The sequence below is a fragment of the Babylonia areolata genome, chromosome 1 (assembly GCF_041734735.1).
Source record: "Babylonia areolata isolate BAREFJ2019XMU chromosome 1, ASM4173473v1, whole genome shotgun sequence".
NCBI lineage: Eukaryota > Metazoa > Mollusca > Gastropoda > Neogastropoda > Buccinidae > Babylonia > Babylonia areolata.
This window is the reverse complement of record NC_134876.1, coordinates 44887230-44913047: the sequence shown is the minus strand read 5'-3', so window position 1 is coordinate 44913047 and position 25818 is coordinate 44887230. Positions and strand designations below refer to the sequence as shown.

The window sequence follows — 25818 nt, the reverse complement described above, 5'->3', positions numbered from 1 at the left end:
TATGGACCAGCGGCGGCAGTTCAGCTCCGCCAGATGTGGCCAGGTCCTCAGAGGGGCCGCACTGTCCAGGCCTGGTGGAGGGGCTCGGGGCCGAGCCAGATCTGTTTACTGCAGCCCTGCGCATGCCGTATGGCGAGTTAAGTGATCGATGAATAGGCTGGTTATTTACCGTAAGGAGTAAGACTGATCAGCGAGTTATCAAACTGTGTCGACGGCATTATGACGAATAACCCTCATCACGTGCATTCAGCGAACTATCAAATTGTCGATGGCAGAATGACAAGTAACCCTTATCTGGTGCCGCGCCCATGGTAAAAGTTTTATGTTGAAGGACTCCTTCTGTGAAGGAATAAAGATAGGAAGTTATGTAATATGTAGCTTGTGTTACTTTGAGAAATCGCTACGAGTCGGGAGACGATAGTTTCCTGCTTTTGAGCGGAGACATCTGGATGTCATACTGACAACGTAAAAGGTCAGATGGGAAATTTTGCTCATCGTTTTGTTGTTTCGACCTTTTTTCTTTTCTTTTTATTATTATTATTTATTTATTTATTTTATTTTTTTTTTTTTGCAGTGTTATTATAATCATGATTATGTTCTCATTCAGGTTACTTGCAGTTCTTTGCAGTTTTTTCCTTCTCAGAAAGATAGCTCTATCTGCCTCCGTCTTGTGTGTCAGCATCGCTCCTTTTTTTTTTTTCCTGTGTTTCCGTCTGTCTCGCTTCTATATCTCTTTTTCTTCTGTATTTTCTTCCTTGTTTGACTCCTCAGTACAGTACAGCCTGAAGTTGACAGGTCATCAGTGTGGCGACAACTTTCCATGCCAGGGATTGGGCATCTCGGCACAGTTGTGTTAGTGGCTTTGTGATAACGGCGAGTCAAGTGTTTGGGGACTGGGTTTTGCTGTTGGTCCCGAAGGAGGAAGACTGACCATGACCAAGGAACTATCATACTGTCGACGGACAGTGTGTTAAATAGCCGATATCGCGCCCATTCACCGGACTATCAAATAGCCGACTTGCAGAATAAGAAATAGTTCGCACTTTAACAAAGAACTAGTTCTGTATTATTATTAATCCCGATCTCGTGCCTCGCCCATGGTTTTCTTCTTCTTCTTTTTTTGTTTGTTTGTTTGTTTTTCTTCTCTCCTTTCATCAAAGGGGTAAGGACTGGAATTTGTGTGATCAGTCGGTTGTGTTCTTTGAGAAATCGCCGGGAGACGAGAGACGTCTGTCATGTTCCTCACGCAGCAAGACAGGTGGATGTCGTGCTTTTATTGACGATGTAAAGGTCAGATGGGGAGTTATGCCAATCGTCGTATTACGTCGAACCTTTTTTCTTTGTTTTTAACCTTTGCAGTGTTGTTACAATTATGTAGATGTGTTCCAATCTGATCACTTTGCAAATTGCTTGCTGTTTTTTTCCCCCTTCAGTTTGAAGAGAGATATCTGATATCTGTTCAAATAATAATTGATCTCGCTCCCCCAGGCCGACTTTATGCCTGTTTGTGTGCGCGACGCTGTGTGTGTTGGTGTGTTTATGAGAAGAGGATGAGATGGGAGGTGTGTGTGTGTGTGTGTGTGTGTGTGTGTGTGTGTGTGTGTGTGTTGCGAGTGCTGTCTCGTTGTATTCCATGTGAGTTTGTATCTTTAATAATTTTCATACTCCTGTATTTTATTCATGCCACATGTATTGTTGGGAAGTGGGTGGTAAGTGCTGAATAAGAATAATGATAATGATGATGATGACGATTGTTATAGTTTCTTGTATCTTTGTGTTGTACTGCGGACGCTCATTCCCGGGAAGTGGGGGTTCATTGGGGGTGGGTTTTAACGAACTTTTGTTGTCGTTTTTTGTGTTGATTGTTTTTGTAATGCTGGGAGCTGTCTTGTTTATTTTTCTGTTTTCTTGTCCGTTGTATTGCTGTACGTACCGTACAGTTTTCTCCTGTTGTGATTCCATTAGTCACCTTCTCTTATCCGCTTTCCCTTTCTGCCTCTTTCTGTCCATGCCTCTCTCCCTGCACCTGTTTGTCCGTCTGTTCCAGTCCCTTTCCCTCTCTCTCCCTGCACCTGTTTGTCCGTCTGTTCCAGTCCCTTTCCCTCTCTCTCCCTGCACCTGTTTGTCCGTCTGTTCCAGTCCCTTTCCCTCTCTCTCCCTGCACCTGTTTGTCCGTCTGTTCCAGTCCCTTTCCCTCTCTCTGTCCGTCTGTTCCAGTCCCTTTCCCTCTCTCTGTCCGTCTGTTCCAGTCCCTTTCCCTCTCTCTGTCCGTCTGTTCCAGTCCCTTTCCCTCTCTCTGTCCGTCTGTTCCAGTCCCTTTCCCTCTCTCTGTCCGTCTGTTCCAGTCCCTTTCCCTCTCTCTGTCCGTCTGTTCCAGTCCCTTTCCCTCTCTCTCCCTGCACCTGTTTGTCTGTTCCAGTCCCTTTCCCTCACTCTGTCCGTCTGTTCCAGTCCCTTTCCCTCTCTCTGTCAGTCTGTTCCAGTCCCTCCCTTTCCCTCTCTCTCTGTCCGTCTGTTCCAGTCCCTTTCCCTCTCTCTCCCTGCACCTGTTTGTCTGTTCCAGTCCCTTTCCCTCTCTCTCCCTGCACCTGTTTGTCTGTTCCAGTCCCTTTCCCTCTCTCTGTCCGTCTGTGCTTCTCTTGCTGTTCCCGTCTTGTCTGCATGTCTGCAACCCTATCTATGTTATTTGTGTTCTTTCTGCACACATGCGCGCTAATGTTTAAAATGCAGCAGACCGCATTACTATTTAGTTTGGCAGAGACCGATTGTGCCGAGTTGCACTGTTTCCTACCGACTCAGTGAATGTTGCTCTAAGGGAAACGTCAACAATTACGTCGTCAGTGGGCCGCTGCTCGCACGTGCATACTTTGTCCTTTCAAGTGTGTAGCCGTTGATATGGTTTTTGTTGTTTAACGCGATGTTTGCACAGCCTAATTCCGTTTTCAGTGTGCGTGTGTGGTCGTTGTTGTTGTTGTTAACGATTCATAGGTTGCTGACATAGGTTGGTTGGTTTTTTTGGGTTTTTTTTCGGTTTCGTCCAGTGTTTGGCGATATTCTGCTTAGTTTCATTCTGCTCTTAGTATACCTACGTATGTCGGCAGCTGTTGGGATTGTTGACGTAGTTAAAAACAGTGTCAACGTTGGATGGGCTTCGGAAACTTTCTCATACCCAGTATCGCTCCCGAAAACTGAGTATGGCTGCATAAACGGCGGGGGCTAAAACTGGGCGAGCGCAAAATCGCACATTTGCTGAATGAACAAAAAGATGAGTTTAGAACCTAGAAGGTAAAGTGGCTGCGAGCGAAGCGTGAAAACGATACGAACACGCACAGTGCTGACTGGAGAGACTTAACTGTTGATGTGCAGTGGTAGGCGTCGTGAAAGAGTTGCCTGTAATGCTCTTGTGAACTTTGACAGTGAGAAGCCATATATGATCGAAAGTCAGTGACTCGTTCTTAGTATACCAGTGTCCGGGTACAGTGATCTAGTGCACCACGTTGAGAGGAAGTCACGGACGGAATCACCACCACTAGTTCCATTTCTTCCGATGGCCACGACTTAACAAAATAGCACATGGCGGACAACACAAGTAGCAGTTTTGCCTAACCGCGAGCGTCATTAAACCGAGACAATACAAGACGTATTTATAATTAAGGAAACCCCTTGGGTGCACATGAAAATGTTACAAAATATTTCATGTAACTGATCACACAAATATAATGACATTTTGCGTTGTGCTCATAATTGCTTACAATGACCACACCAACTGTTTGGTCAAGACACATTTTTGAGGAAGAAAAGAAAGGAAGAAAACAAGCAACATACAAGACATAGAGCATTGTACAAACACACCGGTAACTCGGAGTTACATAAGAACATACAGAAAATGTATGGTTTCATGGGAAAACATTACCATAATGATTTTCATAAGAGGCAAATCATTTCTCTAATCTGCAGATGGAAAATGAATTGTTTTAGGACAAAATATGTCAGTAATGTTTCTTGCATCTGTGGTGCTCACATAACAGCCGATCATATACCAACTTGCGACATGTTAAAGTCTCAAATTCCTGAACTGAAATCATCTTCAGTGTTGACGATCTTCAGCAGTCCATTGCTAATGTATGACTTTTTCAACTCCTTGTTAAATAGTCCAGTTGGTTCGCTGTTATAGTTGTTAGTTTTTCATTAGAAATGTGTTATATTGTTACAATGTTTTGTTTATTTTTTAAACAAAACTTAAATCAATAATTTTCACACACACACACACTTTCACTTACTCGCATGCGTACACAGTAATTCCCACCCCCCCTCCCCCTCGATTTTTTTCCTTCCCTCGTCTAATATCACTTACAGTGAAAAGACGTTAAACTAAAGAACGAACGAGCATTGTACAATGTATATATGCCAAAAGTGAGGGGGCATTTATCTCAAACGTAAACAGGGCAAATTAACTGTAATATAAAAAAGAAAGAAAGAAAAATATAGAAAAGAAGAAGAAGAAAATTAAGCATGTAGACAAAGATGACCTAGAGAGATGCACCTTGTCTGTCGGGTTGAATCAGAAAGAATTCACTATGGTTTTCAAAAGTATGATCAGGGGAGTCAGCAATCGTTTGTTTGTACTTGTGAAAGATGAAGGAAATTTTTGAAACATAATAAAACTTATTCCACAAAGTATTGTTCCGAACAACAAATTTCTTCAACGAGAACGGATTGCCGTGCACTTTAAACATCCGCCATTGCGAAAACTGAGCAAGGTACTCGTTCCTCCTGAACGATGGCGAGTCTGTTGGCCTTGGAATGCACATTGTTTTTGCCATGATCATGACTGTCGTAAGGCTGCCCGAAGATGTGCTGGTCTTAACTGACTTTGTCAAGCCTCTCCTTCCACCCCCTTCTCCCCTGCCCCATTCCAAACCTGTTCCTCTTTGCGGAACGATGCAGTTTTGACACTCAAGACTCACGTTAGCTTTCTTGGCGTGTGGATCAAATGACGCAAGCCAGATGACGGTGTTTTTGCAAAGTGAGTCATGCGAGTGACGTTTTTATGATGACGATGATGGAGTGTGATCCTGATGATTGCTCATCTGATCGCTGTCTCATGGAGGAGGCAAGGGCAATCTGTCGTGCTGTCTGAAGCTGTTATGTGCTGTTCATTTGTCTATCACAACTGGGGTGGTGGTCGCTTTTGTTTTGCCTTTGTGCGCGTTTCCGATCTGTCTCCTTGTCACAGACACATACACGCGTGCACCTACCTTTTAAATATATCAGATACAAAACACAGACAAGCTTTAACGAAACTCAGAATAAGCGCGCATGACCTAAAGATTGAGAAAGGTAGATATTTAAATATTCCACAAGAAGACAGATTGTGCAACAAGTGTAACATCCTGGAAGACGAAATCCATCTTCTTGATCATTGTATTAAATATAAAACCTTAAGGCAGCAATTTTTAAAGGATATTCAAAATTCGAATAACACAGGACATATTCCCAGTCAGGTGATGCTAACAGATGATGAATATATACAAACAAGATTAGGAAAATTTGTGTATGAATGCTGCTGCAATTTACCGCATTAACTCATTGATAAATTGTGTGTTTTTCATTGGTTCATTCATTTACCATTGCAATTGTGTCTTATAAACCTTACGGTTTCATGACAATAAAATCTATTCTGTTCTATTCTATATATACATAGGCATATACACGAACACACAGAGACACACACACACAGACAGACACACACGCGCGTGCGCGCTTGCCACGCACGCGCACCATACTCTGCACCGCACCCCCTCACCCCCACCCCATCACCCCTCACCACAACACACCAGAAAAATCGTTCGATTTTTGACCCAAGGCACTTTATCAGCCGAGGGCTGAGGTGGGCCCAGCTTCTGAGTTCAGAGCATGGGACTGACAATTATTTACTGTTTCTTCTCGACGTGTTCGATCGGCCGTGCGTATGATATGGTAACCATCGTGTTTATAGAAAATGTTTTGTTGTTGTAGTGTGACTAGAATGTGTGAGGCAGCTTCAGGTTTCCAAAAGATAATGAATGACTAAAGCCTTGGCTGGATGATATGCTGATTCAGGTTGGTGTGTGTGAATGACTAAAGCCTTGGCTGGATGATATGCTGATTCAGGTTGGTGTGTGTGAATGACTAAAGCCTTGGCTGGATGATATGCTGATTCAGGTTGGTGTGTGTGATTTCCTGTACAGGAAAAGAAGAGGCGAGTGGTGTGTGTGTGTGTGTGTGTGTGTGTGTGTGTGTGTGTGTGTGTGTGTGTGCGTGTGTGTGTGTGTGTGTTGAAGGAGGGAGGGGTGAAAACCAGGTCTGTCACAGTCTGCCTCCCATCTGTTACCTCCACGAAAGTCCTGGTCAATAACCTGGTGCATTCATAGCGAAATATACACACCATATTATGTTTGCACAAAGAGAGAGAGAGAGAGAGAGAGAGAGAGAGGTTGTGTTGGGGGGGGGGGGGGGGGTGAGATAGGTAGCTTGGGTTGGAGTCATGGCTTGTGTGAAATTTGCGGAAAAATACTCAGAAAAGTTGAGTGCCATGCCAGTTCATTACGACGGATGCGGGGGTGGGGGGGGGGGGGGGGGGGGTGTAGGTAACTGGAAATTGGAAGTGATGTTTGTGCTGTGATCCCGCAGTGTTCAGTGGTCGAATTAAAGAAAGAAGGAAAGAAAGAAAAAAAAAACAAGAAACAAACACACACACACAAACCCTCCCCCCAAAAAAAAACAACAACAAAAAACAACACAAAAACCCCACTATTAATAAATGTGTGCAAGTCTCCTGAATTATCTTAAAGGATTGATACCAACCAGCAGTAACTTACTATTCGTTGCGTGTGTTTTGCATGTTGGTTATAGTCAGTGTCATGGCGATCAGTTATACTGTTGAATGTTGTATGTTGTGTTTTTATATAATGCACCAGATGACAGCGTTTATATCTTCGTCACGTCTTTTTGTCCGCTTTACGTATTTGTGTGTATGAGTTGGAAGCAGTCATTTGTGAATGAAGCGGTCGCATTATGGGCGTGGTTACTGTTCAGTCAGTAAGATCTTGTCTTTCGCTTGCTCGTTATACACTTCTCTCTTTCTATGTTGTTACTTAACATTCGTGTGAGTGTGTGTGTGTGAGAGAGAGACAGAGACACAGACAGACAGACCGAGAGATTTGGGAGTGTGAGAAAGGAAATGGGAAGGAGACAAAATCAAATTAAGATCAATTGAAATGCGTTTCTGTCTTTTTCTTATCATTCTCTTCCCCTTTCCCTCTCACATTCTCAGTCTCTCTTTCCTCCCAGTTCTCCACCCCCATTATTTAAATTTTGCTCGCGCTTTCCGTCTCTCCCACTTGTTTGTTCCTCTCCCCTCCTTTCTTCCCCACCCCCGTGCTTAATTCCTCTCTTTCCATCCTCCAGCTCCTGTGGCTTTACCTCCTTTGTTTTTCTTCCTTCCCCCGAATCTTCCCTGGGGCTTCTCTCCTTCGTTTTGTCTTCGTCTAGCTGTCACCACACCCACTTTCTCTTCACCTGTCTGGCTGTCACTCACTTTGGGATTCCGACTGCTCTCTTTCATATTTCTGTCTCTCTCTCTTTCTCTGTCTCTGTCTCTCTGTCTGTCTGTCTCTCTGTGGCAGTCTGCCTCTGTATATATCTTTTTTTTTCTCTCTCTCTCCCCCCCAACAACCCACATAGATATCTTTTTCACATTTCCTTTCTCTTCTGACATATCCTTCCCATATCCCTCTCTGATTCAGTTTATGTTGTAGTTGGGTTGATGGGCCTGATCATCGCGTTGGGTTTATACAAAGACCTTGCACCTGCTTTATGATAATAATAATAATATTATAGTCTCTCTCTCTCTCTCTCTCTCTCTCTCTCTATATATATATATATATATATGAACATTTATTTTTCATATTGATTTGTTTTTACACATGTGGTGTAGCATATATGGATCATTCCGCACGCTCTGACACTCCCTTGAAACTGAAACTGAAGTGCAGGTGGGTGTAAGAATGGGTGGGCAGTTGTTGGTTTTTGTTGTTGTTTTTTTTCGTCTGACAGTTTCCTTTTAAACTGCCCCCCTCTTCCCTTCATCCAATCTGTCAGTCCTGTTTGACACTTGTGATGAAAGAAGGGGCCAGTCATATAAGACATTAGTATGTATGACACATTCTGCGTGGCCGCACCTTAGCGTTAGACAAGTTTTGTTCCGCTAAAGCGTGATGTCTCTTTCACATTCACGGAACGGGTGCAGAAGTTGCTACCACGGGGTTATTCTGGCTGGTGGTAAATGGTATATCTGTCTTAAGTGCACTATTGTGTTGGGTGTATTAAAAAAAAATCTTATTATGTAATTTTATTTATTTATGTATCTATTTATTCATTTCTTTATTTTATTTTCATTTTTGACGAAACTTTGAATTTCTTTTAATACGTTTAAATGTGATTCCTGATATCCTGTTTGGACTCTCCGAAACGAAACATGGACCACATATGGATGTTCGCTGCCTGAATCTTCTGTCGGTTGTGTTATAATGGAAACATTTTCGGTAACTTACTGTTGGTTTGCCATTCAAGCCACAGTTATACTTTTTTCCCACTCCGCTGCAATAGCACTTCTATTCCTGGCTATTTATTTAGGTTTCTATAGAAATATATAATATGCATGCTTAAGAATAGAATAAGGCAAAATGACGTAATGAATGTGAATATAATCTACATGGATCAAATGACCAAAAGCAAATTCATTTTGACAGAAAATCGAAATTAGATGGCAAACTATTCATCGACATTACACGGGAGGTGGTGGGGGAACGGGTGTGGGGAGATATTGATTGATTTTAGTTTTTCCATTACAGTATTTGTTATGAAATATGGTTAAGATAATTTGGAAACGTGGAAGTTTATTCATGAGCTTACTTTTCCGCATAAATCGATAACTTTGCTGTCTTTTTCAGTGTCCACCGCAAATTTGGAAACTGTTGGTTGTGTGCTGAATTCGGTATGAAATAGAAATTTAAAAGAAAAAGAAAAAAACGAGAGTGAAATTATTGTAGGTTCCGATTCACGTTTTTATATCGTTTTATTATTTATTTTTTCCTGACTCGTGCACGAGCGAGGCCTTATAGGTAATCAGTCAGTACAAGGACTCCAGTCAACATCACACCGACCAACAAACAAGAGATGGCAAATACGAAAGAAAAAAAAAATCAAAAGAACAACAAACAAACAAACAAACAAACCAGAAAAAGAAGAAAAAGAAGCAGCTAGTTAAACAAAACGAATACTGTGTTCTAGCTTTGCGCTGGGGTTCTGTTCCAGACCTCATTGCTAACTTGCGCGCGCGCGCGCGCGCGCGCACACACACACACACACACACACACACACACACACACACACACACACACACACACACACACACACACACACACACACACACACACACTTCATACACTCACACTTGCAAACAATACACACACACACACACACACACGCGCGCGCGCGCGCACGAGGTGTGATCTGGAATGTTGGCAGCTTTTTATCTGCTGTAAGAAAGGTAACGTTTGGATACGCGTGTGTCTGCGGCCTTGTTGCACCTGTTATACACAGGGCGGTAACGTCAGCTTCTCGTGCCGTCGTGCATACACCGTTCTGTTACGTTAGTAGCAGGAGCAAGTTCGTGTCCCATTCTGCTGCGGGGTACTCACTTTTTGTGCAAGCTTCCCTAATTTTGTAGGTCTGTGTGATTCACACACACACACACACACACACACACACACATGTATTCGAGACACCGACAGCCGTGTGCACGCAAATTTTCATGCAGCTAATAGATTAAGACAACGCGTGTGCGCGCACACACGCAGGAAGTAGAGGTGGTCATGAGCATGCTTTGCGAGAGGGGTGTGGGTAGGGTAGAGGTCAACGGAGCATTGAGTGTGATGGAAAAATCGATATCATGCCGAGATCGATGCCGACAGGATTGCTTCTGGAGCATGGCTTGTGAGTGGTTTTTGTCTGACGGCGTTATCGCTACCTCTCCATCTCACAGTCCGTGCTCAAACCATTTCCTGTCTCTCTTCCCCCCACCCCCCCTTACCCACATTTTTTCTTCTCTTTTTTTCTTTTCATTTTCTCTTCTTTCTTTTTTTCCTTAGCATTTTCTTTTCTCCGCATTCATTTTCGATTTTTTTTTTCCAATTCCCCCCTTTGACTTTCCTGCCCTGTTTTGTTTTCTTTCTTGTTCTCCCCTTCTCTTTCTTTCTTTGTCTTTTAATTTTTTCCTTTTCCGTTCCCTCCTTGTCTTTTCATTTTCTTTTCTGTTTCTTTATTTCTTTTTGTCTTGATTTTCATTCTGTTTTCTTTTAATTTTCTCCTTTTCCACTCCTGTTTTTCAATGTTCTTTTTTCTGTTCTATTTGTGTTGGATGGCGGTCTCGCTGGCACTCCAACTCGCGTCTGGTGCTCAACGTTTTTTCTCCCTTTCCTTTGAAATATTTTGCATTCTTTCTTTCTGTCACTCTCTTTTCTCTCTCTCTCTCTCTCTCTCTCTCTCTCTCTCTCTCTCTCTCCGGCCACCTCTACCTTCCTTGTCTTTTCTTTGGGTTTTTCCTTTCTGATCTTCCTTTTGTCTTCTTGTTTGTGTTCGCTCACGCCTGATCTCACAGTATGTTAGTGCACAACCTTTCCTCCATTTTTCATCACTCCACTCAGCTGAATTCCAAGTGTAGCAATGTAGCCGATATTCATGACTAAGATTTTTTTTGTGGTATTTTTGTTTTTCTTTCTTTTCTTCGCTTTTCTATTTTGTTTTCATTTTTTCTTCTTCTTCGTTAGTGGGCTGCAACTCCCACGTTCACTTGTATGAACACGAGTGGGCTTTTACGTGTATGACCGTTTTTTTACGCGGCATGTAGGCAGCCATACTTCGTTTTCGGGGGTTGTCATTTCATTGTTCCCCTTTCTTTCCCCCCCGCCCCCATTCTTGTCTGTCCATTCCATTATTTGTCTCTCTGTCTCTGTCTGTCTGTCTCTGTTCAAGCGTGCATATACGAAAACGTACTTCAGTCTGTCAGCACGCGTACATGTGCAAGGATTAGCGGAAACCAACAACAAACGACTATCTTTTGCTTTTTTTAAGAAAGTCCAGAAATAACCCAGATGTATGAAACAGGGAATGTCAGTAGCCGTAGCAAAATTCTACACAGCCAAGAAAGAAGAAGAAAGAAAGATCAGAAACACGCACGAGCCACGTCCGAAATATAACACAAATACACACAGCACAAAAGATCTCTTTGACTTGCTCAATCACCGTGCTCTGCTCTTCTTCCGTCTTTCGAGACACCCGCCCCTCGTTGCCCACCCTGCCCATTTCCCCCCGACTCGCTGTGAACAAGTTCGGACTGAACACTGTAACGTAAGTCAGTGGTGTTTGTTACTCGACACCGCTTGGGGGGGTTAAACGCCGTTGTTTTTCGAGTGCCATCGTTACCCGATCCGCTGAGACCCTTGTTGTTCTGTTCTGGCAAGGCAGATGCACGATGGTTTGGGGTCCGCTGAAGGTGGGAACACGATCCAGTGATTTTTGTTGTGGCGAGAAACAAGAGAGGACATCCCAAATGAGTGGGCGTCTTGATCACACATTGGTGGACTGGGGCCTTGGGGTCTTTTCCCATGATCTGACAGGCAGTAAAGACTGACTCTGTTCACAAGAAGTTACTGACTATTCTGGAATGCGTGTCTGTCTGTGGGTGTACATGTCTTCTTATTCTGCTTTGTACCTTTTATTATTATTATCATTATCATTTAAAAAAAAATTATTGTGATTATTATTACAGACTAAAAAAAGAAAAACACACACATGCACAAAACACACACACACACACACACACACACACACACACACACACACACACACCAAACACACACACACACACACACACACACACACACACACACACACACACACACACACACGGTGTTCCACCCCCAGACAGACACACCTTTAAGTATTTGGTGGTGAGTGGTACCTGTCCATGGACCTACGTAGAAACAGGTAGATAAAATGTTCACACATTAGAAACGAAACAGACTGAATTGTGATATGCAGAGGTGGTTTGGGTTTTTGCCTCCGGTGTTTTCATGACAGGTGTTTCTGTTCCTTTGTCAGTTCGTGACTTACCGAAGGTAAGCCCCTTTCCAGCTTCTGTTTGAAGAGGGATGGAGAGAGAGAGAGAGACCGAGAGAAGATGGGTAGAGAGAGAGAGAGAGAGAGAGATCTTTATCGACCCACTCCCTTCACCTAACAGACTCACACAATAATAGCGGACTCTACACATAGCGGCAGCGCCACATGGTCATACGACCGGCAGTGGGAGAAGAGTGTACAATGGTTCACAAAGACGGAACAACGAAGCGCAGCTGTAAACCTCGGGGCGGCAAGAACGGGCAACAAAGGATTCCCGCGCTGCCATCTTTTGACCCGGCCGCGTCCGTCTTTCCTTACCCACGTCATCACTTCGCCAGATGGCGCTGGCTCCTGGGAGGGAACGCATTCAGTTCAATTTGGCCTAGCTTAGCGCCCGGCCGACCGCACGGGGTCTTGTAATGAGCTGTAATGTACCACCCAACAAAGCATTAAAAACAAAATATAGTCAGACAAAAACTTTAATCTGTAGGATACAACAACAACAACAACAAAAAACCGCGGAAAAGAATTAAAATGGGGCACAGTAACAGCCAGTGTCTGCAAATAAACCGAACGTAAATCTCCGGCAGGAACCATTCCGCCACATTTCTCATCAGAGGGTTAAAAAGAAACCCAACAAAACAGCAACAACAAAAAACAAAAACAACAACAAAAAACCCGAAAAGAATGACATAATTATGGAAAGCTCAACACACACACACACACACACACACACACACAAAGCATACAAGTCCGAAAAAAGGCGCCACCGGCAGTTCACACTTTATAAGAACCCAAGGAATACATTAAACATTATCGAGTTCGGATAGAGACCTCCAAAGTACAAAGAAAAAAAGTTGTGGCATGAATACACATGAACGGAGCAGGAATACAGAAAAAGAGAGAGAAAAGGATGACAGAAAAAAACAAAACAAAACAAAAAAACAATAGAGATATAGAGAATGGTTAGGGGAAAGAATTCGAAAGTGAAGAATAGTTATTGTTACCCCTGATATCCCCACCAAGGGAAAGGGAACGATTTGAAATACATAGATATACATGCACTTCTACATACAACTACAAGGACACGCGTTCAAGCATTCACTTAAAGAGCAGACCATGTCAGAAGCAGGCAGTGAGTAACTGGATATTTCGGGTCGACGGAGGTAACCAACCCAGGACGACAACTGCAAACTGTGTTAATGCATATTATGTGGGGTGTCAGTGATAGGAATTCAGAACATTTTGAATGCGAGGATGACAGTGAGAGAGCTGCTCATTTACGTGTAACGAAAGATGTGTTGATATATATAATTTCCCCGTTCCACATGATAACAAAAACTAGACTGATTTACATATAACAAAAAAAAAACATTTTTATAAGCAAACAAACCACCGCCACGACTCTCGTACATCACCCATCCCATTGGAAACGTGATCACGAACTATCCAACCGTGCGTTTCGCGGATGTTGAACTGCTTGCAGCTTAACTGTGATTGGCTGGTAGGGGATCTCGCGGGAAGCATTGAGATTTACTTATCCAATCAGTACCGTGGCTTTCCCCGTACAGTGTGGCGGAAAGTTCACAGCCCGTAGGAGGGAGAATGGCATGGCACTGGGAGGGAATTGATTTGCGGTGTATTTGTACAGGTCTATTGGAGTTGTGGTGGGAGGTGGTGTGTGTGTGTGTGTGTGTGTGTGTCTGTGCGCGCGCGCAAATTCATGTGTGCCTGCGTATGAAAGTGTGTATATTACTATATATATGAGTCTGTGTGAGAGAGAAGATAAAGTCATACAGAGAAGTGCAGGATATGTGCACACAGACCCAGGAAGGTCTGCAGTTGGTGGATAGAGACAGGCAGACAGACAGAGACCGACAATCAGAGAGTGCAAGAAGACCATAATCATGAGGATCTGCAGCTGAGATAGAGACATAAGGGGGGATATATAGATGCAGACACAGAAAGACAGACATATAAATTTAGGACATCAAGAGGAAGACAAGACAAGAATCTGCAACTGAGACAGAAATAAAGACAGACAGACAGATGGGCAGACAGGAAAAAGAGAGCTGGGCAGGTTGACTGGCAAGGCATACAGCGATAGGCAGACAGGTTTAACAGTCATAGTCCGAAAGGCGGAGAAACATACGTACAGGAAGTCCAGATAAAGGTCTGCCTGAAAGAGAGAGACAGAGACAGTTAGAGACAGAGAGTTGGGGAGTGATGGAGTGTGGTTGGGTTGGGAGGGGTGGTGGGTGGCGTGCAGGCCCGGGAGTGTACCGAGGCCAGACGCGGAAGGAAGGGCGTGCGGACGAAGGCTGGAATAACACGGGCAGCGGGGTCTGATCGATGAGCCTGAGGGCGGCACATTCCGGCCTTGTTCACACCGTTCACTGGGGGCCTCGCTTAATCAGGTCTTCACTTTTTTTTTCCTTCAGTGGTGGGGAGGTGTGGTGGGTTCTAGGTGAGAGGACTGGCTTGTTTGTGATGATCTTTTCCCCGTCTGTTCTGTCTGCCTGTTTGTAAGTGCTGTTTCACTCCTCTCTCTCTCTGTATCTCTGTTTCTCCCTCTCTCTCTCTGTATCTCTGTTTCTCCCTCTCTCTCTCTCTCTCTCTCTCTCTCTCTCTCCCCCCCTCTCCCCCGCCCCACTTTCTCTTTCCAGTTCTCAAGACAAGACGTTTATTTCAGGAAACCCCGTGGGGTCGCATGAACATGTTACATATTTGATTTCTCTCACCCCCCACCCCCCCGCGCCCCCCCTCCACACACACACACACACATCTATGACGTTACAGAAAGACTCATTCGGAGACGTAATACAGTCTTGTGTGTTCCAGTTGAGTTTATGGTTGTCAAATTACGGATTACGTTTCTCCGTACGCGTACAATGCCTGTGAATTTAGAGAAATGCTACATCATTAATTGTACTGTTATTTCTGTTCGATTTTTTTTTATTTTAATTTTTTTTTTTTTGTATTCTTTTTTGGTTTATTCGCTGTTATGTTCTTCACACTTCATGTTGCGTACACGATACTGTGAACTGTTCCCACACCCCTTCATCTAATCCATATCTCTTCTCCTCCCCATCTCTCTCTCTCTCTCTCTCTCTCTCTCTCTCTCTCTCTCTCTCTCTCTTCCCCGATCCTTTATCCCTCTCCCTCATTCATTATTAGGACATCCACTCTCTTGTACTGCTCTGTTGCTTTTTACCATCTTGGCGTTTTGTAAATTGGCTTGGTCCTTTGACATATTCTCTTCCTGAAACCTGACCTTTTGAAAGACGTTTAGTAACAATTAGAAATTATTTTTCCCCTAGATTGAAACGTTTTGACCCGTCATTACTGTGCGTATGTAGTACTTTACTGATTGCAGCCTGATGGCTTTTTCTATTTCTTTGTTGTTGTTTGTTTGTTTGTTTTGTTTATTTGCCGGTTTATGGACAAAATCCCTTTGACTTTGATAGTTGATATTTTTTTCTGAAGTGTCCAGGAAGACTGTTTTCTAATGCGCCTTCTAGAAGGTATCTGCGTTGTAGAGACATGCCAGTGACTTTCTGTGGTCAAATGTGAACGTGAAAGTGCGTGCTGGTGCCGTGGGGAGCACGGATGGCTCAGTGTCCCGTTCTTCAGCCGCCTGGGTTTTCTACAGGTTTCTCTCACCTCTTGCTTGGGCATTTGCGTCCTGACCGGTGACCATAAGGGGGGCTGTTCTCATCCCGCTCCAATGCTAGGGTTTCTTTAAACGAGAGGTGTTGGGAGTTTGGGGGTGGACGAGCCAGGGTGGAAGACGGGTTAGCTTTCTCTGTTAAGGTTTGTATATTATCTTGCTGTGGCCAGTGGTATGTATGCATGTATGTATCATTGTTAAGATTCTTGGTGTTGCGTAAATGTTGAAAGGCTTCATATTGTTACTCTTGTATTCAACTAAGCAAAACACTGTATGATTTGATTTGCCTCCGTCTGAGGTCGTGATCCACATGTAATCTCACACCACCTTCTTCTTTTTCTTCTTCTTCTTCTTTTTTTTTTTAAACTCTGGGGTTATATCAACAAACGACTAAACTCCCTACTGAAGCCGAACCCTGTGCCTCCTTTTTTTTTTTTTTTTTTTTTTTTTTTTTAATCCAGTATTTTAGGTTCCATGGAACGATACTTTTTAATTTTTTCTGCTTACCAGAATGACGTCTTACTGCTTTCAGCTGCCTTGGAAGCATGCCATGATCAGTTTCTGTTCCCTCTTCCCCACCATACCTAATCCTCTCCTCGACATCTGCAGCTTCTTCCTCCGTCACTTCTATCTAATTCAGTCACTTTGTGTCTTTCATTAAGGATGTTAGTGTTCACAGTGTTGTTAATGTAGAAAGATCGCGTTGTGTTGTTTGAGTGGCTGGAGCGAAACGAAACCCCTGTTTCCGCAGGTTTATCCGGCTCATGGCCTGCTGATGGTCGGCGTTGTTCTGTTCAATGTTCACGTCCTGGTGTATCGGTTGGCAGTTGTAGCTGCTGGTGGTCGTGGTAGTTTGCTGATGCTGATGTTGCTACTGTTCTTTTTTTTTTATTATCCTGAACTCATCCCTTACTCAGACCTTTCTGGGTTGTTTTTTTTATTACATGCTTTTTTTTTTCTCTTGCTTTCTTGCAATAGTTCTTTTTATTATCCTGAATGTCAATCTGTCTTAGCCTTTCCATTTTTTTAAAGAGATCAGGATGGGTTTTTTTTTGTTTTTTTTTAAAGGGTTTATGTGTGCCTGTGGAGTTGGAGCCAAACCCTGGCAGACACCGTCTGTGATGCTGACGTGTTGTCTTGCCTGGTCTTCTTCTTGTGTGTGCTTTTTTTCCCCCCCTGTCTGTGAATGTCTCTCCGCGTGTGTTTTTTGGACGACTTGGAGCAGTGCTGTTCATCCGTACATGTTTAGTCTCTCTCTCTGTCTCTCTCTGACTGTGTGTGTGTGTGTGTCTGTGTGTGTGTGTTGATTTCTTTGCTGACGTGAATCTGGTTGGTTATTTGCCCAAAGGTGTTGGAATGTGATTCTGTTTCTGGCGAACTAATGCCCATAACAACAAAACATAAGCACACTTTAATTCATTTTGTCATGTAAAACCCAGCCATGTTGTAGCTTAATGCAGTGCTGGTGCGGGTGTTTACAGTGTTGATTAGTTTCCATTGATTACTCTTGTGTAGTCAGCATGCGTTAGAGTTGATTTGGTTTTTGTTGTTGTTTGTTTCACAGTGCCTCTTCCTATACCCACTTTATTAAGTCTTTATTGTTTATCTGACCACAAAATATCATTGCCTGTCTGCCTGTCTGTCTCTCTTCTATGTTTATCTGTCTCTGTCTTTTTAAGTGCTCTCCAGAGTGCTATGTATTCTGTCTTTTCATCTATCTTCCATACAGTCTCTGTCTCGTTTGTTCGGATCTCTCTCTCTCTTGCCAGAATGACGTCTAACTTCATTCCTTTCCCTGTGTCTCTCTTCCCTTCCCTTATTTTTTCCTCTTCTGTCTTTACTCTCGTCACTCTCTTTCTCTTTCTTTTCGGATCTCTCCTCTTTTCTTGTTTTTCCGCAATCTCTGTTCCATCACCCCATTGTCTCGCCCCTTTCAACCCCAATTTGCGATACAATTAACCCGGTGCGGAGAGAGAGTGGGGCAAAAGGGATGTGTTGAGTGTAGAGGAGAGGAGGGTGCCCCGTGGCCCAGGAACGCCAGCACCAAGGCCTCTCAAGTGAGGTTGAGAGGTCTCCCAACACTTCTTTGGCTCTGGTCCCGAATTGATGGATGGACGGGTGGACGGGTGGCTTTCTCCTCTCTGTCTGTCACCTTCTCTTCCCGTCAGTGTCTCGCGGCACTTTCTGTCTGTCCGTCAGGGTGAGAGAGAAAGAGAGAGAGGGGGGAGGGGTGCAGTTTTTCGTCTTCTGCTGCCCCCCTCCTTCCTTGTGGTGTGTGTGTGTGGGGGGGGGGGGGGGGGGGGGGGCGTGCGCATCAGTGTGAGTGAGGGAGTGAATTTGTTAGAGAAATAATCTCTCTCTCTCTTTCTCACACACACACACACACACACACACACACACAGAGAGAGAGAGAGAGATAATCCGGGGATCTCGTTCTCTTTATTACTTCTTACTCCGGTTTTGCTGACTAATTTATTCATAGATTGTTCGCACAAGTTGGTGATTTTATTCTCAGAATAAATAAAAACAAATAATGTAACTTTTACTCATTTGCATTTATGAAAATAAATGTGACTTTACACATAACATTTTTTTGTTTTGTTTCAACAGATAATGCTTATGATTTAGTTTTCGATTGTAATACTTATTTGTCAGCCATTCTGATAATCTTCCTTCTGGTTTGGGTGTTTCAGCTGCAGAGAGGGGACACACAGAATGCAGTGGTTTTGCAGTCTGAGACTGACCTGTTCACGTAGACGCCTCGTCGTGTGCTGACCACGCTGCTGCACTGCTGATTCCCACGCCGTCATTCATCCTTGACCATCACTGATCCTTGACCATCACTGATCCTTGACCAACAAGCTTGGACCAACGTTGACCACTGGTCATCACTGATAACATCTCACTCTCATCAGGTTGTTCGCTGGGGAGAGTCGCGCATTCCGCCGATCGATAAAAAAAATCGGCCTCAGTATACATTGCGGAAGACCCACGCATGCTTGTTCGATACACGAGAAGAGCGACAGGAATCCATTCGGACCCTGCCTGATTGGTTGCACCAGCGCAGATCCCACCAGCTGGTGTGGGGATTGGTCTTTCCCCAAGTCGCCGAGCCATCCTCTGCCTCTGCCTGTTGTTGTGAGCTTTGGAACGTGCGCTGCTCCGGCAGCTTTGTGACGTGGTGACAGGCCCGGTGGATGAGGAGGGGGTGTCAGACGTGAGGTCTGACGTGGAGAGCCGGAGCCCTGACGTCCTGATGCAGACGGTGCTGATGGAGACGAGCTACGGGCCGATCAACGGGCCAGCGGGCACCATGCCCATTGCTGAGCCCGACCTGCTGGAGAACGGCAAAACGCAGTGCAACAACCCCGAGGGCAGCAGGCGGCAGTCCCAGGACTCGTTCACCGAGTACGCTGCCCGCGCCTGCACGCGCCCCATAGCCAAGCCCTACAACCGGCGGGCCGACAGACACTTCTCCAAACGCATGCGGAGGCGGCTGGTGTACAAGAACGGGGAGGTGAACATCACGCAGACCAACATACGGAAACGACGGCGGCGCTACCTGGCGGACATCTTCACCACGCTGGTGGACATCAAGTGGCGCTACAACTTGATGCTGTTCGCCATGGCCTTCATCGTCAGCTGGCTTATCTTCGCCCTGATCTGGTGGCTCGTCTGCTTCTCGCACGGCGACCTGGACAACCTGGACGATCCAAACTGGAAACCGTGTGTCATCGAGATTCGTTCCTTCATCTCGGCCTTGCTGTTTTCCATAGAGACCCAGCACACCATCGGCTATGGTTCGCGCCACACGACGGAGGAGTGCCCTGAGGCCATCGTGCTGATGATGTTCCAGTCGTGTTTCGGGGTCATCTGCCAGGCCCTGATGACGGGCATCGTGTTCGCCAAACTGTCCCGGCCCAAGAAGCGAGCAGAGACACTCATGTTCAGCAAGAGTGCCTGCATCTGCAAGCAGGACGGGGACCTGTGCTTGCTGCTCCGCGTGGGCGACATGCGCAAGTCTCAGATCGTGGAGGCCCACATACGAGCTGTGCTGATTAAGAAGAAGATCACGAAGGAAGGGGATGTGCTGCCCCTCTATCAGTTCGACGTGGACCTGGGCTTTGACGAGGGCCGGGACCGCCTGTTCCTGGTCTGGCCCGTCATCATCGTGCACAAGATCGACGAGGCCAGTCCCTTCTGGGAGCTGACGCCCGAGGACCTGCACCGGGAGCAGTTCGAGCTGATCGTGGTGCTGGAGGGCATCGTGGAGAGCACGGGCATGACAACGCAGGCCCGCAGCTCCTACCTGCCGGGTGAGGTGCTGTGGGGGCACCGCTTCGAGCGCCTGGTGACTTTCCAGAAGGAGAACGGCCAGTACCAGATCGACTTCTCCCGCTTCCACAACACCATTCCAGTGGATACCCCCAACTGTAGCGCCAAAGAGCTGGCCGAGATGACGGCGGCGGGCCGCGTGCCAGAGTCCACTGGGGTGTTTGTGGACGAGGATGAGAACACGTCGCTGGCGTCCAAGTCGGAAAGGTATCCCCACCCCTATGTTGTCAGACGTCATGGTGCCGCACAAACTGATTTTGATGATGATGACGTGGATGATTTTGATTCGAAACGAAGCATTAGTACAGACTTAGGCTCTCGTGCCGAATCGGAGACGCTATTGTAGCAGGTAGTGCCAGGTTCACATAAGCCTGTCCAAATTTTAACTTTGCTGATATTTTTGTCTTCTTTTTTTTTTTTTAACATTCTTTTGTTGCTTTTTTTATTTTGCTTGATAGAGCGCAAAAAATACTTGTATGATATACAAAAGATGAAATGAGAGTACTTTTTATAACAGAATTTTTTGTATTTTCCAAAACCTTCAATCAACTTATTTTTGACAAAGCTTGGTGTCAATGAACGTTCTTATATTGTTTCTTTTTTTTCTTTTTTGAATGATTGACCTGTAAGATGAAGAAGAGTCGTAACACTCGTTCCACCTTGATCTTACCTCATGTAATTTCTCCATTCCTTCTTTCCCTATTGGGGTCGGACCACCAGCCGGACTTCATATAGCATCCTATTGTGCCTGAATGAGCCATCGTCTTTTAACGCGAGTTTTACGTACAGTAGACTGGTCCTCGTTCCCACGTTAACACGCGGGTGGACATTAGTGACTTTATCTCACAACATCGGACATCAACGAATCTCATGTAACCATTTTGTAAATTTGTGATTTTGGGGGGTATACTTGTATTGACTGCCTTCAGACGCGCGGATGGGAGAGTTTTTAAATCAGAGCACGCATTATGCAAATTTTGTTGTGGCCGTGACATTCCTCGAGTAAAAGCTTCGTAATGAATGAGTTTGGGCAGAAGAATCAGACAGAATCAGTTGTGTATCATCATGACCTTGATTGTTGATAGTGCTGAAGTTGGGCATGCTTTTGAGTCTTGTCACTGTGAAATCGGTGTTGTGGGGTATATATTGATGTGTGTTTGTGTGTGTGTGTGTGTGAAGTGTCCATGCCTGCGTGCATGCTTGCATGCAAGTACAGTGTTTTTCATTGACTGTCAAAATCGTGTGATTTGCGAATTCTTCAAGGTCACCAGAGGCACAGTGCCTCTCCCCAGCTTTTCCCAACCCGTATCCCTCATCTTCCATGAATATTACGTCATCACCATTGGCAAAAACATTTCCCCCATCCTTGTTTAGTGAGGTTGTGATGTGCCCATGGCTGTGTGAACGTCTGCTCCATTTTTCTGGAAGTTTGAGCAAAATATGAATGTTTCCAGTAATGATAATATAAATACATGAACAGTTTCGACTGATGAACGGTAAATCGGTGAACTCAGGACCTCTGTGACACTGCATATATGTATCTGAACCAAATCGTGAAGCGTAGATACTGAACAGTTGGTTAACATTGAAGATACATGCCTTTTAGTAGTGCTGAAAAGTTATCATTTTTTGTTGTTGTTGACGGATAATGATTTGTAAATATTGACGCATTGGATTGCCCCGTTGGTATCAAGACTTGAAAGAATAAATCACACACAAAAATCACGCTCAAGCATTTTTATACCTTTTTGTCCCATGTATGTTTTAACATATGTAAGCAGGTTCGTGTTACATCAACATATCTGTATTCTAAATTGAGAGTGACGTGACGCGAGGAGAAAGTGTATTACTTTTTAATCAGGAAATAAAGTTCATTGTTAAGACTACATATTTGGGGTGTTTTTCTCCTTTTTTCAGCAGTCCATACACCTTTGACTACGTGCCCAGGTATTAGAAAAGCAAGTGCTTCGTACAGATTTGCTGGAAAAGTAGACATTCGCTTAATTAAGTTAGCGAACAAAACTAAACATCACATGACCACAGTGAGGCAGAATATTGGCATATCAATACCATCACATGATTAGCACAGCTGTCTGTCTGTCTCCCCACCTCCCCCTACCTGGTGGTTTGAGTTGGGGGAACATTCAAAGTTTGCTGGAAACATTTCAAACTGAAAAGGAACTAACGTGGGTGATCATTCGTTTTCGTAATTGGTGATGACTATACTGGGCTTTGCAAAAGAAACAATTGATCTGTCTGTTGATTGTTTATGTCGCTGTATTAAAAACAAATGTTTATCATTCATTTGAATCAAAAGTTGTTGAATGACATTGACAGCTGTATTTACATACTTACTCTCAGCAAGACAATGAGTTTAAACTGGCTATACAGACTTCAAAAGCTGTTGAAGGCATTTAGGTTGGTTAGCATTAAAAAATATTCTCGCACTCGAGGTAAATGTCACACACTGCAAAGACGTTTATGAGAATTTGAAGCTTTTAACTTAATTTCAGCGAGACAGTGCTTGAAAGGTATGGTTTTTGTTGGGGGGGGGGGGGGGGGGGGGTGGGAGGGGGTTCTTTTTCATAACAAAATAAGAAAAACTAGTAGTGGTTTTTTTAATTCACAACGTGACTTAGTTTCTGATTTACGTTGATGCTTTGTTAGTTCAAACCACGTTGCTTTTTAGCTTAGCCAGCTGCAAGGGGCCACCACAGAGGTGATGCTTTGTTAGTTTGTTGTGTTGGGCTGTCATGTTGTCGCATTGGACGGCGTACCCCTCCTCACAGTGGTGGGAGTTTTGAAACTAACTTGGCGCTTTCGGCGTAGGATGGGGTCCCGCGGGTTACCACTGACAACAGTGAGCAATGTCTGTCATGTGTGTGCATGTGACGAGAACATGTCTTTTATTTCGCCCCAGCCTGTGCTGTGCAAATCTCTCTCTCTCTCTCTCTCTCTTCTCTCTCTCTCTTTTCACCGTGGCCTTAAAATGTGAACGGCCTTGCTGCATGCATACTTTTGAAGTTTAAGCGTGTCGCGGTGTTATGTGTGGAATCTTTGCGTTGGGTTTGAAAGAGTCGAGCGGTCTTGTATGTGTGTGTGCGTGTGCGCGCGTGCGTGCGTGTATCTGGAAAAGTTTTTTTTCTTTTCTTTTCACACGTTGTCGATGTAAGTGTGTTTTTGTTTTGTTTTGTTTTTTTAAATATTTTTATTTCTATTTTTTTGTGCTTGAGTCAGTGTAATGATGAATACTGAGCCCAAACTGTCCTTGTAGCTTTGCATTATGATTCATTTGTGAGATGGGATGTCTACAACTACATTGTTGGAAGAAGGAGAGGGAGGGACAGTCGTATTACTGTTTCAATTTTATTAAAGCAGTCACTTTCCCTCTTAACTCCATCTGTAACATTGGTTTCTGCTGCATTTTTACCTCGTGAATAAGGGCATATAACATGTGGGTTAGAAAATTACGCCCAGCATTGTATCTGATAAACTTATCGACTTCTTATAAACATGTACAGGGGAACGAATGGACATGTGACACCCTGTCGAAGTTCCGCAGACATGTTATTCAACAAGCGCATTCATCTTGGGTATTTTCTTTTTGTGTAATAAGTTAGACGAATGCACTGCCTGCAAAGACATCCACTGGATGAATAACGGTTCGGTTGTTAAGGGGTTATTAGACGTGATTTTCATGATCGGAATCGAATTTGAATCGCGTACATAAATCATTTTCAGCAACGTGCCTCGCCCACCTGCATACATATGCATAACTATCGCTGTTCTCGAAAAAATGTTCATTTACCCTCCCGTTTTGCTGCACCCCACCCTTGAAAACAAAAACAAAAAATCAGCTCAGTTGTGAACACTTTTTCCAGACAGAACTCGTTGACAAACGACGAAAAAAACGTATAAAACATAGAAAAAACATATAGCTTTACTTTGGCAGAAGAAACTGTATATAAACGTTTTAAGAAGACAATAAAGAAAAGAGAGAGAGAGGGTTTTGCTATTTATCGGCGCGCGCGCAAACGTCGGAAAAAGTAAGCAAATAAATAGAACGTTATAAAATCACAGGTATAACTCATTGTAATTGGACGTATTTTACTGACTGTATTTCTTTACATTTTATTTATTTTACTATTTTTAGTCTGTAGTATCTATAACATGCCTCAGTCGTTTGAACCTTTCAAATGAGTCCTTCTCTGTCTCGCTGTCTGTCTCTGTCTTTCTGACTCTCTCACACTCTGTCGTTGTGTGTGTGTGTGTGTGTGTGTGTGTGTGTCTGTCTGTCTGTCTGTCTGTCTGTCTGTCTGTCTGTCTATGTGCTATTTACATGTTGTTTTTTTGTAAAGCGCCTTGAGTTTATTTACAGAGTAGGCGTAATAAATTGTGACTGTATCACCAAAACCGATATCGCGGCGACCAGACGAACTCTGACGCTCACGCCAAAACGTCAGACACTGAGCAAAATCAATAATGTGTATGTGGACAGACTGAACACACATGTATGACATACTGAGAGCCTTGCTACCAGGCATCAGCGTCTCCTTTGGGTGTTTCGCAATGCTTTACGGCGTGTATTACCGTTTTCGATGGTCTGAAAGGGGAGAGAGGAGGGAGAGGGACAGTCAACGATAATGGCTGTTTATTATCTGTGCCGTCTTTTGGCCAAGGGGGCATTACAAGGAATGACAATGACTGTGTTGTCTGTGCACATTTTTGACCCAGCCCTTCCGCTTCACAAAACAAAAACAATTACATTGGCTAACGCACCCACAAACAAACCCACAAACGCGCGCGTGCTCAAAACGGACAACAAATCACCTTGACGTTTCAGGAGAGGGGGAAAAACACAAGACAGACAGACAGAGAAGGGAGGTGAGGGGAAAGGGAGGAAGGTGTGAAACGAGTGGAGTCTCTTCAGCTTGTGTCGTGTCTTTTTCTGTGTCCCTCTGTTCCCTGTCTGTATGTGGTCTATGTGTGCTGTATGCATGCGTACGTGCATGAGGAGGATTGGGTATAACCGGATGGGGTGTGGATTAGGAGGGGAGTAATTAGGGAGGGGGGGGGGGTGCATACGCACAAACCACTCCCGTAGTTCAAATTTCCAGTGGATAGGGAAGATTATAAAACGATAATGATCAATAGGCTTTGTTTGTGTATGTGTTTTTTTTTTTTTTTTTTTTTTTTTTTTTTTTTTTTTTATGCTAGCAGCTTCCTACCATTCTATCGCTGTTCATTTGCATAGCCGTGCAAAAACACAACTGACGCATTCACTCAGCTCAGAGCATCGTTTTCCATTTATTTGTCTTAGCTTGCGGGGTCTTAGCGACAGCACAATTTGACCATCCTTGTTCACAATCAGCAAGATTGAACTGGACCAAACGTAAGACGTTTTGAAAGCATGACCAATCCAAGTAATTTCCAGACAAAACTGTTTGATTATTTGTAACTATTTCTTGTTTGTTTTTGTGTGTGTGTGTTTTGGGATTTATTTAAGTTTTTTCTTTGAAATTTCCAGACTTTGCGCAGGTCCTTTGGAATGATATTATTTGAGTCATTCTTCGTGTAAGCAATTTTAAGTG

General features: G+C 44.1%; 1 protein-coding gene across 3 annotated transcripts in view; it reads left to right on the top strand.

The window, feature by feature from the left end:
• Positions 1-25818, top strand: part of LOC143283359 (G protein-activated inward rectifier potassium channel 3-like) — a 147158-nt gene that overhangs the window by 24691 nt on the left and 96649 nt on the right. For 2 of the 3 annotated variants that reach the window (XR_013055394.1, XM_076589577.1), the window contains exon 2: positions 18586-20434. Coding sequence is in view for 2 of the 3 variants with exons in the window: in XM_076589577.1 (XP_076445692.1) it covers positions 19149-20434 (1286 nt within the window). In the remaining variant the exon portion in view is untranslated. Of the gene's footprint in view, positions 1-18585; positions 22480-25818 lie in introns of those variants that run through there. The other variant, XM_076589566.1, reaches the window with a different exon arrangement.